Source organism: Grammomys surdaster, unplaced genomic scaffold (genome assembly GCF_004785775.1).
Source record: "Grammomys surdaster isolate TR1022 unplaced genomic scaffold, NIH_TR_1.0 125801, whole genome shotgun sequence".
NCBI lineage: Eukaryota > Metazoa > Chordata > Mammalia > Rodentia > Muridae > Grammomys > Grammomys surdaster.
Window position 1 is genome coordinate 237,970 of NW_021620632.1, and position 16,007 is coordinate 253,976.

General features: G+C 43.8%; 1 protein-coding gene across 2 annotated transcripts in view; it reads right to left on the reverse strand.

The window, feature by feature from the left end:
- Positions 1 to 16,007, reverse strand: part of Cyfip1 (cytoplasmic FMR1 interacting protein 1) — an 89,647-nt gene that overhangs the window by 46,657 nt on the left and 26,983 nt on the right. For both annotated transcript variants that reach the window (XM_028789213.1, XM_028789214.1), the window contains exons 2-9: positions 14,006 to 14,123; positions 13,831 to 13,920; positions 11,926 to 12,003; positions 11,691 to 11,792; positions 10,392 to 10,573; positions 7,738 to 7,834; positions 7,525 to 7,653; positions 6,380 to 6,484 (exon numbers count right to left, since the gene is read on the reverse strand). In XM_028789213.1, coding sequence (XP_028645046.1) covers positions 6,380 to 6,484; positions 7,525 to 7,653; positions 7,738 to 7,834; positions 10,392 to 10,573; positions 11,691 to 11,792; positions 11,926 to 12,003; positions 13,831 to 13,920; positions 14,006 to 14,122 — 900 coding nt within the window. In that variant the 5' untranslated portion in view covers position 14,123. The remainder of the gene's footprint in view (positions 1 to 6,379; positions 6,485 to 7,524; positions 7,654 to 7,737; positions 7,835 to 10,391; positions 10,574 to 11,690; positions 11,793 to 11,925; positions 12,004 to 13,830; positions 13,921 to 14,005; positions 14,124 to 16,007) is intronic.

The following is a 16,007-nucleotide window of genomic DNA, read 5'->3' on the forward strand; positions in this document are numbered from 1 at the left end:
AGAGAGAGAGAGAGAGAGAGAGAGAGAGAGAGAGAGAGAGAGAGAGATATCAGGCAGAGGCATCTGGAAGAATCTAGGGCAGAATGAGAAAGAAGTAGAGTGAACATGGCTACCAGACTATGTCCTGGGCTATCTGCAAGAGAGGGACAAATAGCAGGGGACAGAGAATAGAGAAAAGAGAGAAGCAGCAGCAGAGAGGCCATGGAGAGAAGGAAAACGAAGACAGCAAGAGCTCGTGCATAGCAAAATTAGCAGGGTTATAAGGAGTGTCAGTAGCTGGGGGAGGGAAGTCAGCAGGCCAGTATGGACACTGAAATGTGTAACAGGTATGGGTAACAGGGAGAGAGCCTGGAAGCCAAGAGCTTTAGCATGCTGACAGGTACCACAGGCAGCCATTTTCCCCTTCTGCCTTTTGGAATTTGGGAAATGGAGTTTTCTTTGGACCTGCTATTTTTCATCGAGTTTATTCTTTGTTGTTGTTGCTAGGAATCAAATCCCAGGATCATGTATATATCAAGTATAAGCACTTCAACTACCAAGCTATACTCTCAGGCCAGACCAATATTTATGGAATCACAATCGATATTTCTGTAGAAAAATGCTTTTGTTTGTAAACCAGCAACCCAATTCTAAAATCTATGTTGAAAAGCACACATGCGCACACAACCTTTAAAAGATCATCTCAACATCTGAACATGAAGTCTCTCTCTCTCTCTCTCTCTCTCTCTCTCTCTCCCCCCCCCGCCCCTCCCTCCCCCCGTCTCTGTTTCTCTCGCGGATCCTGCCGCGCCCTGGGGCGGGCTGTGGTGGGGGTTTGGGTTTTTTTTTTTGGTTTTTCGAGACAGGGTTTCTCTCTGTAGCCCGGGCTGTCCTGGAACTCACTCTGTAGACCAGGCTGGCCTCGAACTCAGAAATCCTCCTGCCTCTGCCTCCCAAGTGCTGGGATTAAAGGCGTGCGCCACCACTGCCCGGCCTCAGCCTTTCATTCTTATTCCTCCCCCAATAAACTTCTTACATTAGATCTGTCATGTGACATGATCTTTACAGCATACCTTGGCCTGGACTCACCAAGGTACCCTTTCCTGCCTAACCCTATTCCTAACAGTATCTATGATTATCTTAAAGAATAAAACTGGAAGAGATCGTCTTCTGAGTAGTACACCTGGAAGAAAGCTGCAGATAGTAAGGTAGCGTGGCCCTGCATCACGGAAGGAAGCCAGAATACAAGACAGAGACCCAGGTCAGATCCCCAGATGAATTTATATGCTGGAGGGGGAGCCGAGCAATGGAGACATAAACGTCTCTGTAACAAATAAGCAGGGTAAACTGTCTAACTATACTAGAAGAAAAATCCCAAGAATGTCAACCCTTACCTCCCTCACAAATAAATATGGAGCCAGTCCCAGAGAGGGCTTCTATATCTATATGAAAAAGAAAACAGAGTGCTTCACAAAGGTAACTTACTAGAAGATTCTTGGGATGCCTTGAAGTGTATGGAAATGAAAAGACTGGCTCTGAAGGATAAAATCTGAACCTGTGTTGATCAAATGACACCATAAGCAAGTGAAGAGCAAGAGGGGCTGAGGGCAAATCCCTCACAGTTCACTGACAGAGCCAAATGCGGAGCATGAGCTGGACCTCGGGCTCAGCTCCCAGCAGCAAAAGGAAACAAAGAACCTGAATAAGAGACAGGGCAGATGAAGTCTAAGGGCATAAAGTTTCAGCACTGAAGTAGGATCTAATGCTGACAACATTAACCGTCTTACATTGCTTGAAATTCACTACTAGAATACATTTTAAATGCTCTCTACATGAAAAATAAGTACGAACTCAATTAGTTCACAGAGGACATATGTATTAAGACATCACATTATAGACCGTAAATATAAACTGGATTTAGTTGTCAACTGTCGTTTTAAAGCTGAGGGGGAGAGTTGATACACAAAAAGGAAGGTGCACTATTGCAGGGCCGGGTGGGGTGCAGGGTGTCCCTGCAGATTTCACCCCGAGGAGGACAACTGCAAAGAGGTGAGAATGAAAACTCAGAACATCGGTACGTAGACTTGGTCAGTCAGACTGGATCAAAACTTTGGAGTCCGATCCTCTGGTTTAATTTTTTTATACACTTAAACACAGTCAAACTTTAGGAAAAAGTCTCCATGTGCAATTCCCATAACAAAGTTTTGGGGACAGCTACATTGAAAGTTCCTTCTTAAAGTAGCAAAGTACCTGTGACCTTCACAGGAAGAATTAGTTCTCCTGGCTGAAAGACAGAGCTCAGGGCAAGGCTTAAGGAGGAATGGTTTATAAAAAGCATAAGGATAGATTCTATTCTATTAGTGGAGGATGCAAAACACATGGGACATTTCCGTAAGGATGGGTTCTATTCACTGAGAGACACGGCTCAGGATTAGGGCCTAAACAAGGCCCAGGATTTGGGGGAATTTAGGAGGCTGGCTCCACAGAACAACAAAAGATCACCAGACTTTCAGACAACATTCACTCCACCCTCTTCCAGGTAAAAAAGCATCACTTCTTTCCTTTCCTTGAAGAAAATAAAAAAGCCATCCTGTTTAACGATTCCGTATCTTCTAACGCTTTCTGTGCGCTGTGCTTCCTACACTGCAAGTATTCTTAAAATATATATCCAATAAAAGACTTAACTCTGCAACATACAGACAATTACAAATCAATAGGAAAAAGAGCAGTAAAGATGAAATAGCATTAACAGAAAAGGAACACACCAGGGACACATCAGGAAACATCAGCCAATAAAAACACATACAGGTTGGGGTCCAGTGGGTTATACGCTTGTCATGCAAGCTATTAGTACCTGAGCTCAGTTCCCCAGAACCCATGCAAAAGCCGAATGCAGGCAGGGCACGTGCAGACCTCTAAAGCTCAATGGCCGGCCAGCCTGGTGCAATCCATGAGTTCTAGGATCAGTGAGAGATTCTATCTCAAACTAAGTTAAAGAGACAGAAGGAAACATCTGACATAACCCGCTTGCCTCCATCATTCATGTGCCTGTACATTCACATGTACACACCTACTTCAACATGTACATATCCCACACATATATACAGACATACATGCAGGCAAATTAGTCATACACATACTGATAAATCATAGAGAGGACAAGTAAATGACTTCATGATGCAACCCAAACCACCAGGAGAGCAAGGATTAGTAAAAATCAGAGCAGAATTTAATGAAGTAGAAACAAGGAAACAATATAAACAAGCACCAAACATCTGAGCTGGTTCTGTAAGCTAAACAAGACCACTAGTCCTGTATCCAATTAATCAGAGGAAAGAATGAATGCAGATTAACAGAACAACAAGTGAACAGAAAGTATTATGACAACCATCAAAGAAATTCAGAATATTAAGGGAATTCTTTAAATACCTGTACTCCATTGTGTTGTAAAACGTAAAACTCATGGATAAGTTACTAGAGTAAGCCAAACCTGGAATTCTGTGACCTGTAAGGCTTACAGATTAACCTAACAAGTACAGAAAAGATGAGATTGGGTGGCCTTGCCCTCTGATCCAGGCTACTGCACTGGCCTCCTGCCAGTCACACATCTGCTGACTCCATTTCCTATTTGGAGGCCATGGACTGTACCACCACCACCACCAGCACCATCATGCATTATTATATAATCGCTGCACACACCACAGAAACCACGTGGATTTCTAGAGGAAAACCCTCAGGAATCAGTTCTCTCCTTCTACCTTGTCGCAGCTGGATCTCTCTTTGTTTCTTCATCATACTTACTTCTCTGTTGCTACAATAAAACACCATGACCAAAATTGACTTATGAGGGATGGGGTTTATTTTAGATTAGAGTTCCAGAGAGAGATTCCTGATGGCCTGGGAGGCACTGCTGCAGATGGCTGACGCAGGATGCTGAGAGAGCACATCTTCATTCAGACGAAGTAACTAGACTGAAGTGGGTGAGGATAGAAACTCTCCGAGCACACCCAGGACTCCTTCCAGTCAGGCAGCGCCATCTCCCTAAACAACACCAACCACCAACTGGGGACCAAGTGTTCAAACACTTGAGGCTAAGGGGGACGTTTGTCATTCAAACCACCACAGAGCTGTTCTGCATTCTCCACATTAACTGGCTTCTGGGCTTCCAGGTAATTCTCCTGTCTCTACTTTCCCATCTTGCTACAGGAGTGGTGGAATCATAAATGCTCAGCACAACATCTGGCTTTTTATATGGGTTCTGTGGACCAAACCACAGTCATAAAACTTATACAGTGTCTTAGTCAGGGTTTCTATCCCTGCACAAACATCATGACCAAGAAGCAAGTTGGGGAGGAAAGGGTTTATTCAGCTTACACTTCCACATTGCTGCTGATCACCAAAGGAAGTCAGGACTGGAACTCAAACAGGTCAGGAAGCAGGAGCTGATGCAGAGGCCATGGAGGGATGTTACTTACTGGCTTGCTTCCCCTGCCTTGCTCAGCTTGCTTTGTTATAGAACCCAAGACTACCAGCCCAGGGATAGCACCACCCACAAGGGTCCCTCCCCACTGGATCACTAATTGAGAAAATGCCTTACAGCTGATCTCATGGAGGCATTTCCTCAAGAAAGGCTCCTTTCTCTGTCATAACTCCAGCTCGTGTCAAGTTGACACAAAACCAGCCAGTACATACAGAGGATGCTAAGTCATCTCCCAGCCCTGGATGGATCTTCTTTGAGCCTTCTGCATCAGTACCTTCCTGGTCCAGGGGTAAAACAGTTACTAACCTGCTCAGTGAGCCTCCAGCTTCACTCTCCACCCAGGCATATAGAACTTCAAACTTGGGTCCTAACTAATGCTGCTTTCTTTATAAGGACCAAACTGCCTCCTGGAAGTTTAATACTCTGGGCAAAACATATAGGTCTAGCCAAACATTGGCTTAAAAAAAGATGAGGTAACTATCAAGTTCTCTGATGAAAGCTCCACAAACCACAGAAGGAAATAACAAGTGTCTTAGAGGTGGCCTAACAACCACCACCAAAAAATGGCCAGAGCAACCTACTTAAGATGCTATTGTTTTAGATAATTGCCTTTTCTGATTTGCGAAGCAACTGATCAAACAAATGCTCTAAACCATAGGCAACCAGATACCACTAAAAATAAAGGCTGAGGAACAATCCAGTGTTTTAACTCAGCAGAACAATGTTTCAAGCTCATTCACATCGAATAATCTACCGGCAGCTGGCACTGGAAAACTACTCAGAGCTGAGTGAACTGCGTAACTGATTGTCTTACAAGTACTACTTTATTTAAAATTAATATTCACGGAAAGAAAAGGGAGGACAGGAAGAATACAAGATACACCTGTATAAAAACTTTAAAAAAGAAATGTAAAAATGCTAGTTAATAGTTTTTTTTTTTTTTGGTTTTTTGAGACAGGGTTTCTCTGTATAGCTCTGGCTGTCCTGGAACTCACTCTGTAGACCAGGCTGGCCTCGAACTCAGAAATCCACCTGCCTCTGCCTCCCAAGTGCTGGGATTAAAGGCGTGCGCCACCACCACCCGGCTAGTTAATAGTTAATGTGTAGTTTAAACCACATCTACAGTTTTTTATTAGAGCTAGACTTCAAAATCATGATCTCCTGGTACTGCATGCAACTCTGAACTCCGTCTCTTCAGGGGCTCTTCTGTAACTAAACACGTCATCATGACATGGAAGATTCAGAGCCAACAATTACTGAGCTGTACTGTGATTTCCGAGCAAAATGTTTCTAGAGTGAGAGGAGGAGCAAAGGGATGCTAGTTTATCTGTAATTCAGTTACTGTGCCTGACAGTAAAGAGACACTGGTCAAATACACAGGAGAACTCAGAAACTGAGCTACATCATTGTTCTCCGTGTTTATAGGTCTTACTGGAAGGCATACAGGCAGAAACCTTTTTCTTCCTGGATCTTGCAGGTATATTGCATTCCACTAAAATGGTTCTAGCACTAGATAAAATAAAAATAAGCAAACCTACAAGCTCTCCCCACAGATTCCCATGGAGATTCTTTTCACAAACTGAAGGTTGGGCATACACAGCCAGAGGCAAAAGAGAAAAAAATCGTATGATTCCATTTCTACACGATTCAACCTAGGGAAAAACAAGGCAAGAAGTGGAAAGGGGACAGCAGCCACCTTTTCAGAAGGGAGATTAAGTCATGCCATATGTGTCATAATCACTCACAGACTCACGTGACAAAAATCCAATGCATATATATCCATAAAGACATTTATCATCAATGCTCAGAACTAAGCAAAAGTCTTTGTCAAAAAAATTTCATGCATATATATATATATATATATATATATGCTTTTATTCACATACACATAACACAGGAATAAGTACATTTGAAACTCACCTTGAAATACTTGTCTATTTTGGATAAATTTATTCTTTTCTTGGCATCCAGTTTGTAGATGTTACTCACACTCCCATCCATCAGGTACAGACCAAATCCCATGACCTGCAAAGCCACAAAATGGTGCAAGATAACACTCGGACCTGTGAACTGACCCGCACAGACGCACACTGCCAGAGCTGGTAACTCTGAAAACACAAACCACCCTTCCTTCAATGGTGCTATAAAATAAAGAGCTTCCCTCTCAGATAAAACCTTTTCCCTTGTACATGTCATCTCCTGTGACTACTTCAGTTTCCTCCCTAGACACTCAGGTGCCAACGCCTACTGAGCAGAGGACAGTGCCTAAGTAGTAGATGTAGGCGACTGCACAAGGGAATTGTGAGATGGTTCCTCAACAACGCCACAAGTGCTAGACTACTACTGTCCCTGGAGTATCAGGAACAAGGGTAGGCAAGCATACAATCAAGAATACTTAACCTCTGACATGACACAAAGTCAGATTCGGTAGTTAACTACCTAACAGTGACTGGCTATTTTTTTAAGGTTTTATTGTAGTTTAATACCTACTATTCCCAGTCTGTATGCATCTTTTTCTTCACTGAATCTGGGTTACAAAGGGTAATTTCCGTTTCCAGGCTAGTTGCTAAAAACCAAAGCAGCACTGATTACCCTAACCTGAGTAACAAGGCTCGTATAGAACTGCACTATCCAAGACACAGCCATGTATTACTACTAAACTTAACTTTCAGTGTCTATGTAAACTAATAAATTCAATCTGGCAACAGGTAGCTACACAATCTCAATGTGTCCTGGGAACATGACAAGGGCTTCTGCATCAGCCAGCACAGTCATAGTCATGACTTGTCTGCTATCGCAGACCACCCATCAGGTGCTCTCCTGACAAGGATGTGTCACAAGTTGGAGCAGCAGGCATATTCAGCATACAGTGCCCCAAACCAACTGTGTGCCAGGACGGTGAGCAAAGCGAAGGGAACATGTGTGTATACTCAAAAAATGCCGAGTACATACATGACAGCATGAGAATAAGAAAAGGTTGGAAAAGATTCTAGACTAAGTACAGCCTTCTGCATGGCTGTGCTTTATCCCTGAGAAAGGTTGTACCCTCTCGTCTACACACGTACTTTGAGAAGCATGTGTTTTTCGCTGGGCGTCAAGTACATTCTGTTCTCATAGTAATCCACACACAGATTCACAATGTCTGCCAGGAGTTCTTCATAGCCAGAAATGACCTCTAGCTGCTGCTGCAGAGACTGAAGCACAAAGGAAAGATATTAGCTCCCGCCCACTCCAGCCTCACCAGCAACGCGGGATGCCAACAGTGCGCAGAGACTTACTTGTGTAATCTTGTTGTGGTTGGCCAGGAACATGGACAAATTCTGTGACTCCTGGATGGATTGTGGATCTGCCATTTTACGTAAAAACTGAGCAGCCCTAGAAAGAAAAGAGTCAATTCCAAAACATGTCTACAAATTGACTGGGGGAGGGGGCGAGGAGGCTCCATGGGGAACTTGGGGGATCGGGGGGAATCACTCTTCTTCTCCTCTACCTGCAGTTATTTGCCGAAATAAGTGTTTCGGAAGCTGTTGACAGGTTCAGCCTCTCGCAGCATCTATGACCTTGACTTTAAGAGAAGCTTTTGCTAACTCAGACATATCTTCTACCGTTTCAGAGAACTTCTGTGTTGTGTTGTCCATGGCCAATGGACTTCATCAACAGGTCCCTATACTCTGGTCTCCCCTATACACAAGTGAATGTCTACACTCTATGGGTCAAAGCACCAACTCCTAGTCTCTGTGTCAAAGAAGCGCTTGTCTAGACATATTCTGACTCCAAAAAGCCCTGAAATGCATTCTTAAGGATCTTTCCAAAAACCTCTCTGGGCCACCACTATTTCCAACAAGAAGTGCCCCTCCCCCAGCTACACTGTTTCAGTCTACTAATACCGTAACTTCCCAGAGGCCTAGATTTGCCAACTATTCAGTGGCACAATGTGAGGCAAACAAAAGGGCTTGCACAGTAAAATCCTCGAAGGCACATATTGACTTTGTGTGGAGAAATAGTGAGAAATCTTTACATGTAACAGAAACTGCCCACAAGGCTCTATCTGTGCAGCTCAGAATCTTAAGCGTCTACGGTTCCACAAAGAAGGATCATATCCACAATTAATTCACTTCCTTTCTTCCTCATGATCAGCCTGAACTTTCTAAGAAATGACAGTGTGCTTCCCTTGCAGAGGCTGTGGCCAGGTAACCAAGGGATGGGCCATGAGATAGGATGCAAAAGATTGTCAGGAACTTGAATGCTTACGTCTAAGAGAGTACGGCTTTATGTTCTCTTTCCTTCCTGTTCACCAGATATAAATGGGGGTTGAACTCAAGCTGCCATACTGGACTATGAGCAACATAGGATAACCCTAATTAAAATCATTCAATCAAAATTTAAAAATTCGTATTTTGAAAACTTGTATATAGTTCAATCATATCACTGCTATAGTAATGCTCTATCTTTTAATGTATTCTCTTTACTGATTCCAGGAGATGCTAGGGTAGAAGACATGGCAACCAGGGAAGGAAGGAATTGAGGACATTGTTCTATTTCAGTCAAGGCTTAACCATAATTGTGTAGGCTTGCATTTTACTCAGAATATGTACTGAAAGTTATCATCTAAGCACAAAAGAAATGATTGAGAGAGAGAGAGAGAATATGAATGATAAAGAATATGAATGAATATGGGAATATAAAGGGTAGTGCGATTGCTAATTATTGTAAACCTGACTACATCTGGAATCAACTATAACCCACATGGCTTGGTATACCTATGAAGGATTTTCTTGATTGATCATTTGCAGTGGGAAGACTCATCTCAACCTGGATCATTTGAGGTCAAAGGACCTACCCTAAATCTGGACCTCAGGTATTTCATCATAGCAACAACAAAATCTGATTAATACACCCCTGTTGGCCTCTTTCCAGAAGTTCTCTGTCTTAAAAGAAGGAAGCTGAAGTTGCCATAGAAAAGAGCTAGCTGCCGGGTGGTGGTGGCATACACCTTTGATCCCAGCACTTGGGAGGCAGAGGCAGGCGGATTTCTGAGTTCGAGGCCAGCCTGGTCTATAGAGTGAGTTCCAAGACAGCCCGGGCTACACAGAGAAACCCTGTCTCGAAAAACCAAAAAAAAAAAAAAAAAAAAAAAAAAAAAAAGAGAGAGAGAAAAGAAAGAGCTAGCTATCCAGAGTCCCTGGAATACAAAGTGTGATCCTAAGACACCTGCCAACTGTGCATGGGGTAAGATTGTACAACCTCCTGTCTGCAATGAAGTGCCAGGGTCCATCAGCACATAAGGGACAAACAAGAGCACTGACAACTTCTCTGAGGACTGCAGCTTGATATCCTCGGATGAAAAACCCATGATTCCCACAGTAAGAAGTTCCCTAGGACAAGCACCTGTGCACAGTCAATAAAGAGAGATGTATATGTTTATCATCTCAAGGGAACTAAGCACAGAGGTTCCCCTAAAACCATTTGAAGATCACCCAAAAGCTCCAAGCCATTCAAGATGTATAAAACTACCAGAGACCCTTAAACTGTCAGCTACTCCTGCACCTTATTCTTGGTACCATGTATTCACAGTCCCAAGACTAATAAGTAGCTGCTATCAATAAAAATTATGGGCTGGAGAGATGGCTCAGTGGTTAGGAGCACTGACTGTTTTTCCAGAGGTCCTGAGTTCCATTCCCAGCAATCACATGGTAGCTCACAACCATCTGTAATGGGATGCAATGTCCTCTTCTGGTGTGTCTGAAGACAGCTACAGTGTACTCATATAAAATAAATAAGTAAATAAACAAAGATTTTTCTTTTTTTTTTTTTTCTTTTTTTTTTAACAAAGATTTTTTTAAAAAAAATGATGACTTTAAGCACTAGCCTAGCAAGGCTAAGAGAGGCCCTCTCTGGGTAGACCCAGCACATGCTGCTAGTCTAAGCTCACCTCTTATATGCTGAGTGGTCATTCTTCACACTGCACTTCATGTTCTTCAGCTCATCCAACACAGCAAACATGTTGATAAATTTGCCCAAGGTGATCAAGTAGGCTTCAGACACAAAGTCCTTTCTCCTCTCAGCATGACACAGGCGTCTCACTTCCCCACAGAAACGCTCAATGGCATTTCTCTGAGCACAAAAAGAGGAAGGCAGAAGAGCCCTAGTGAGCAGCTTATCAAATCCACGTCCAAGCCTCAAGGACAGTCCCTCATTCACTGTTTCTCTCTGAGGCTTTACAATAACCTTCCTCCTCACACAGAGACCCTTGTCTGAGCAGTTCCCAGGCCTTCGCTCTGTAAAAAACATTAGTTATTTTGCAGTTCACCAACTATATCTCTTACTCAAGTAAAAGAAGTTTATTGATTATTCCAGCCAAACTGCTATGATAGTAACCGTTACTGCTGACTGTCAAACGACAGACTCTAGAATCACCTGGGAGATGGGTTTGTGAGCTTGCCTAATGCCTTCATTATATTAACTGAAGTAGAAAGAGCCACCTGCTATAGGTGATCCCATTCTCTGGCTGGGATCCTGGGCTGTAGAAGGAGAAGAAGGAGCTGGGACACAGTATGCATTCTTATCTCTGCGTCATGAGTATGGCAGTGAAGTGACCAGGTGGTTCAGGTTCCTACTGCCTTGAGTCCCCTGCTATCGTGGACTCCACTCTTGAACTGTGAGCAGAAATGAACCCTTCCTCCTTTAAGCGGCTTCACTGGGGTACTGTGTCATAGCAACAGCAAACAACTGAAGACAGAGATGCACAAAATGCTCCGGTACAACATCTATGACACTGATGTTGACTGTCATAGGTGAGGGGTAGAGGGGACTCTTCCTGGCAACTTTTAAGATTAAACACACAAAAACAATTTTTTTATTTTCCAGGAAAGCTACAGTTAAAAATGGTTTCGATATTTCCACTACTTTAAGAACCAGCAAGTGTCATCCATGTGGCCTCGCTCCCTTCTCCAAATGAAGAGTCAAAGGAGGTCAAGCACAGGGTAGCAAGGACCAGGAAGACAAGAAAACAGCTGAAAAACTGGACATATGCTGCACTTGGAAGTGATGAACTCGAGCTTTTGCACAGGATAAAGATCCTCACTAAAAGAGAGGTGAAATACAAAAGAACGATTTCCTCTGAAGACTGTTGAGACCTTAGTCCTCCTTTGCCTAATGCAGTCATTTTGCTGTCGACCATGCTGTCCGTAATCCTTAGCATTAAACCCCTCTAATCATTTTAATGTTTTACCTGAAAGTACATAAAATTCATCAGTTTTGTGACCTCGGGTTCAAGGACTTCCACGGTTTTCTCATAAATTTCAACTCTATTAGGCTGCTCGTTGCACTTCACCTGGGCATAAAGAAAGACACTCAAAGTCAGGTTTTCATTAGGCTGAAGCACGAATTCCACAACCGCACAAGGGGTGAGATATGGCGAGGCCGGGTGGGGCTTGGGATGGGTGTGGCAGAAAAGGGCAAGGCACCTGAGGGATGGCACGGGAGCAGCTCCTCCAGGTGTACAGCATGACAGCATACTCTTGGCCTTCCTCTAGCATCTCATTCTGCAAAATAGACAGGACAAATCACTCGCAAGCAGGGGAACAAGCACAGAGAGAGATGTGAACTGGTGCTGGTCCCACCAAGTACCCTCTGAGAGATGGTAGCCTGACAAGAGATGCACTGTACAGGACAGACCGCCATAACTACTGCAAACATCCTCTTCAGTGTCAGTAGGCTGCAAAGGATTCTGGGTGACAACGCAGTCATTTCTGAGGAGAGCTGCTACAGAGGTACATGTTGGCCCCACTGAACTCTAAGTAACTACCTGAAATGCAGACCTGAAGCTAGGGCTGTGAAAGCCCAGGCAAGACACAGCATGCTCATAGCTACTCCAGTCACACCAAGCTTCCCGGTTCAGATGGGGTCCAGAAGCAGGGCTGCCAGCCCAGGATATTCAGGAGGAAAAGGCAGAATACCTTCTACAGCACTAAAAGTTCAGGGATGGGGTCCACATGAAGAGGGCTACCATCATTTTTAAAATCTGCTTTTTGGTATTCTGTTCCATTACTTCCATATCATTTGCTTTGGTAGAAAGGGTAAAAGCCCATAGGTGTTCTTTAAGATGTGACTAGAAATCTGGCAATGGTTTTAGAGATGCGTTAAGAGTACTGCTGCTTTTCTTCTTGTAACCTCACTTTTATAAATATTTAGGGATATGTTCATCACGGTATTCTTTATTACACAAAGGGGGAGATAGAGTAGATGTAGAAAAATAGCCAACTGTGGGCACAGCAATATGGGTTATGCAGACATTAAAGGTATTTTTCTGGTAAATGCTATGATATGAAAATGTTCACAAAACCATTAAAATACATAATTACAACAACAGAATTCATTTAGAAAACCTAAGACCCATATGAGTGAGTACACATGTAACATATGTAGGTACAGATGAGATGCCAAATCTTTTAAGTTCAGACTCCATTTTACAGAACCTGACCTAAGCTTGAATTCAGGCTGGTACCTAGCATTAGTTTCCAAGTTGCCTCCCAACAAAACTTGAGTGTAGCTCTAGTCTCTAGGCTAATTCCCAACAAGACCAGCATCTCCAGGTTATTCCCCCAACAAACCTGCACCCAAGGTTACAAGCCCACCCCTTGCCTAATGACCACCAATGCAGAGCGGAGCAGAAGTTACGTTTATGATATGATTCCCAGCACCAGACAATTATGTTTAAGGTCACAGTAGCTTTTCCAATTAGATGCTTGCACACGTACTCCGTGCTTGCTGTTTACTATAAAACCTTGTCCCAATAGACATTCAGGGCTTCACCACCAACAAAACTGTCCTGTGTGATGGTAGTGTGTTGGTGGGGGGGAGCTCAAATAGAATAAAGACCCTGCTATGAGTTGTATCAGATTGGCTCCTGTCTGTGTTTTTGGAGATCACTAACATTTCCCTGGCACTACACAGACAAAGAGAAAAAAACTTGCTAACCAAAGGAAGCACCTGTACAATGCTGGCAAACAATTTCTCTGGGCCAGAGAAATGTATGTTTGTTTGTCTGCTAGTTTGTTTTGTTTTTCAAGACAGGGTTTCTCTGTGTGGCCCTAGGTGTCCTGGAACTCACTCTATAGGTCAGACTGGCTTTGAACTCAGAGATCTGCTTGCCTCTACCTGGGTATCACTGGGATTAAAGGCATGTCCCACCACCACTCAGCTTGAGATTAAAATTTTTAAAAGAGTATGCATGTTATTATAATAAAAGGAAAGCCTTCTTTAAAACTTTAAGACATTTTCTTATCTTTTTCTCTACCTAATCTACCAAGAAATATATCTGCTGTTCAAATATGACACCAGCAAGACAGAAACAAAGAAACAGACATTACCATGCTGGAGTGAACAGTTGCTTGTTCGATGTATCTTGCAATGCCAGTGACAAATGCATTTCTGTCTTCAAAATTGGTATTGAAATTTGGCTGAAGGGAAAGGAAAAAACAAACAAACAAACCATCACATTGAGGTCAGAACAGCCAGCTGCATCACATCTGCCCTAAGACCTACCTGATAGAGCAGAGAGGATGGTGGGGGTTCAATGCAGGGCTGCTGGTCAGGCAGAGGCAGCTCCTCCAGGAGGTCCACATTGGACAGTGCATCCTCTAGTGTCACTTGGGCAGCCATCCTGCAACAGAACAAAGCACAGAGCCATCCATGAGGAAAGATGTGGTCTGGAATACACAGCAAGCTTTCAGTGAGTTACATGGGCTTCACTTCCCTTTCTTTCAAGGACACTAGAGATGACCAGAGCACAAGGGCCTAGGAACTGTCTGTGGGAGCCTTTCCTTCCTCCAGGTTTATTGGGAAGGGTCTCTTGATCTTTAGAGTTACCCTGGTATGATGGTTTGAATAGGAATGGCCCGCACAGACTCATGTGTTTGCATGCTTGGCCTATAAGGAATGGCACGATTACGAGGTGTGGCCTTGATAAAATAGGTGTGGCTTGTGGGAGAAAGTATGCCATTGTGCAGGCAGACTTTGAGGTCTCCTATGCTCAAGCTACACCCAGGATGGCACACAATTGCTTTTGCTGCCTTTGGATCAAGATGTAGAACTCTCAGCTCCTCCAACACCATGCGTGCCTGCATGCTGCCATGTTTCCCTCCATGATGATACTACCTTACCTTTGAAAGTGCAAGCCAGCCCCAATTAAATGTTTTCCTTTACACTAGTTTCAGGGTGTCTCATCACAGCAATAGAGACCCTAGCTGGTTAGTAGAGTATTCTGGCTACTCTACATTTGCCATCACTTCCTGAACCCTTTTGACACTGGCGCTCCAGTCCTAGTTGCTGGTGCTTAGGGCCCCCCAGGGTACCCTCTGTGCTAACCCTTCCTATGGCTGGAAGAGGGGAGCATCTCCTGCGTGGTTATTCCAAATATATAAGGGACCGATGTAGGTCACAGAGCACTGCACACCTCTACTGGCAGTACAGCTACACAGGCAGCCTGGAGTCACAGAGACACTTACTAGAGAAGTGTGTCCAAGGTGCACTAGGGAGGTGGCTGTTAGTGAGACGATCATAAACACCACAGCTAGCACGGAGACGCAGAAAGGTGAAGTAATAACACAAGTCTTCTATGCCAGCTACAAAATGAAGAAGAAACACGCATCCCCTCCCTCCCACTGAAAGTATTCTGGCCCTAGCAGTGTGGGTGGTGGAGTTCACTCTCCTGGAGGGGAGATATGAAGACCTGGGCTCTCTCCACAGGTGGAGCCCAGGACAGGTTGTGTCCTAAGATGGAATTAATACAAATGAGCCAAAGGAGGCACTAAATAGAAGCCTCCGAAAAATGGCAGTGTGGAAGTTAAAGACCCACAGGCCTTGGCACGCTGCCCTTGTATTCTCTCAAGGAACAGAGTTACATTCCAAGACGAAAACTGAAAAGGGAGGTTCCAGAGACCCAGCAGTCCCCAGTCAATGTGGTGAGGAACACAGAGTCCTCAGAACTGCTCTTCAAATTCCAGACTGACCTCAAACAGCACAAGTATTGATCGAAGACCCTGCGATCTTCTGAAGCCACAGTAAAGTCTTATATAGCCATTGAAACACAAAGCGGAAGACAGGTCTAAGTGGCACTGCAGAAGGTGAGAAGTAGGACTGATATGGAGCCACAGCCCAGAGAACACAGGCTGTTTGCCTAGCAAAAGTAAAAGCAGCAACATCCTCCAGTGGTTTTAGTAAGACTCACATCACAATATCCACAATGTCTAGTTTCCACTCAAGTTATCCAGCACATAAAGAACTCTTAGCCAATTTCATGGGTTACTGAGGCCATGGATCTCAGAAGAAAATCTACTACTGCCACTCTGCCAGTCTAGCATAATTCCTAACTGAATTATAAATCTTATCATTATACCCCAAAACAAATGTAGTATCACCCCTCATCAATGAAGCTTCCTTTTACAGCAAATGGAGACCATTACAGGAAAACATAACTGGACAGACACAGTGCAAGATACATTTATATCACATATCCTGCATCTACAGCTCAGGTCACATTTTGGAT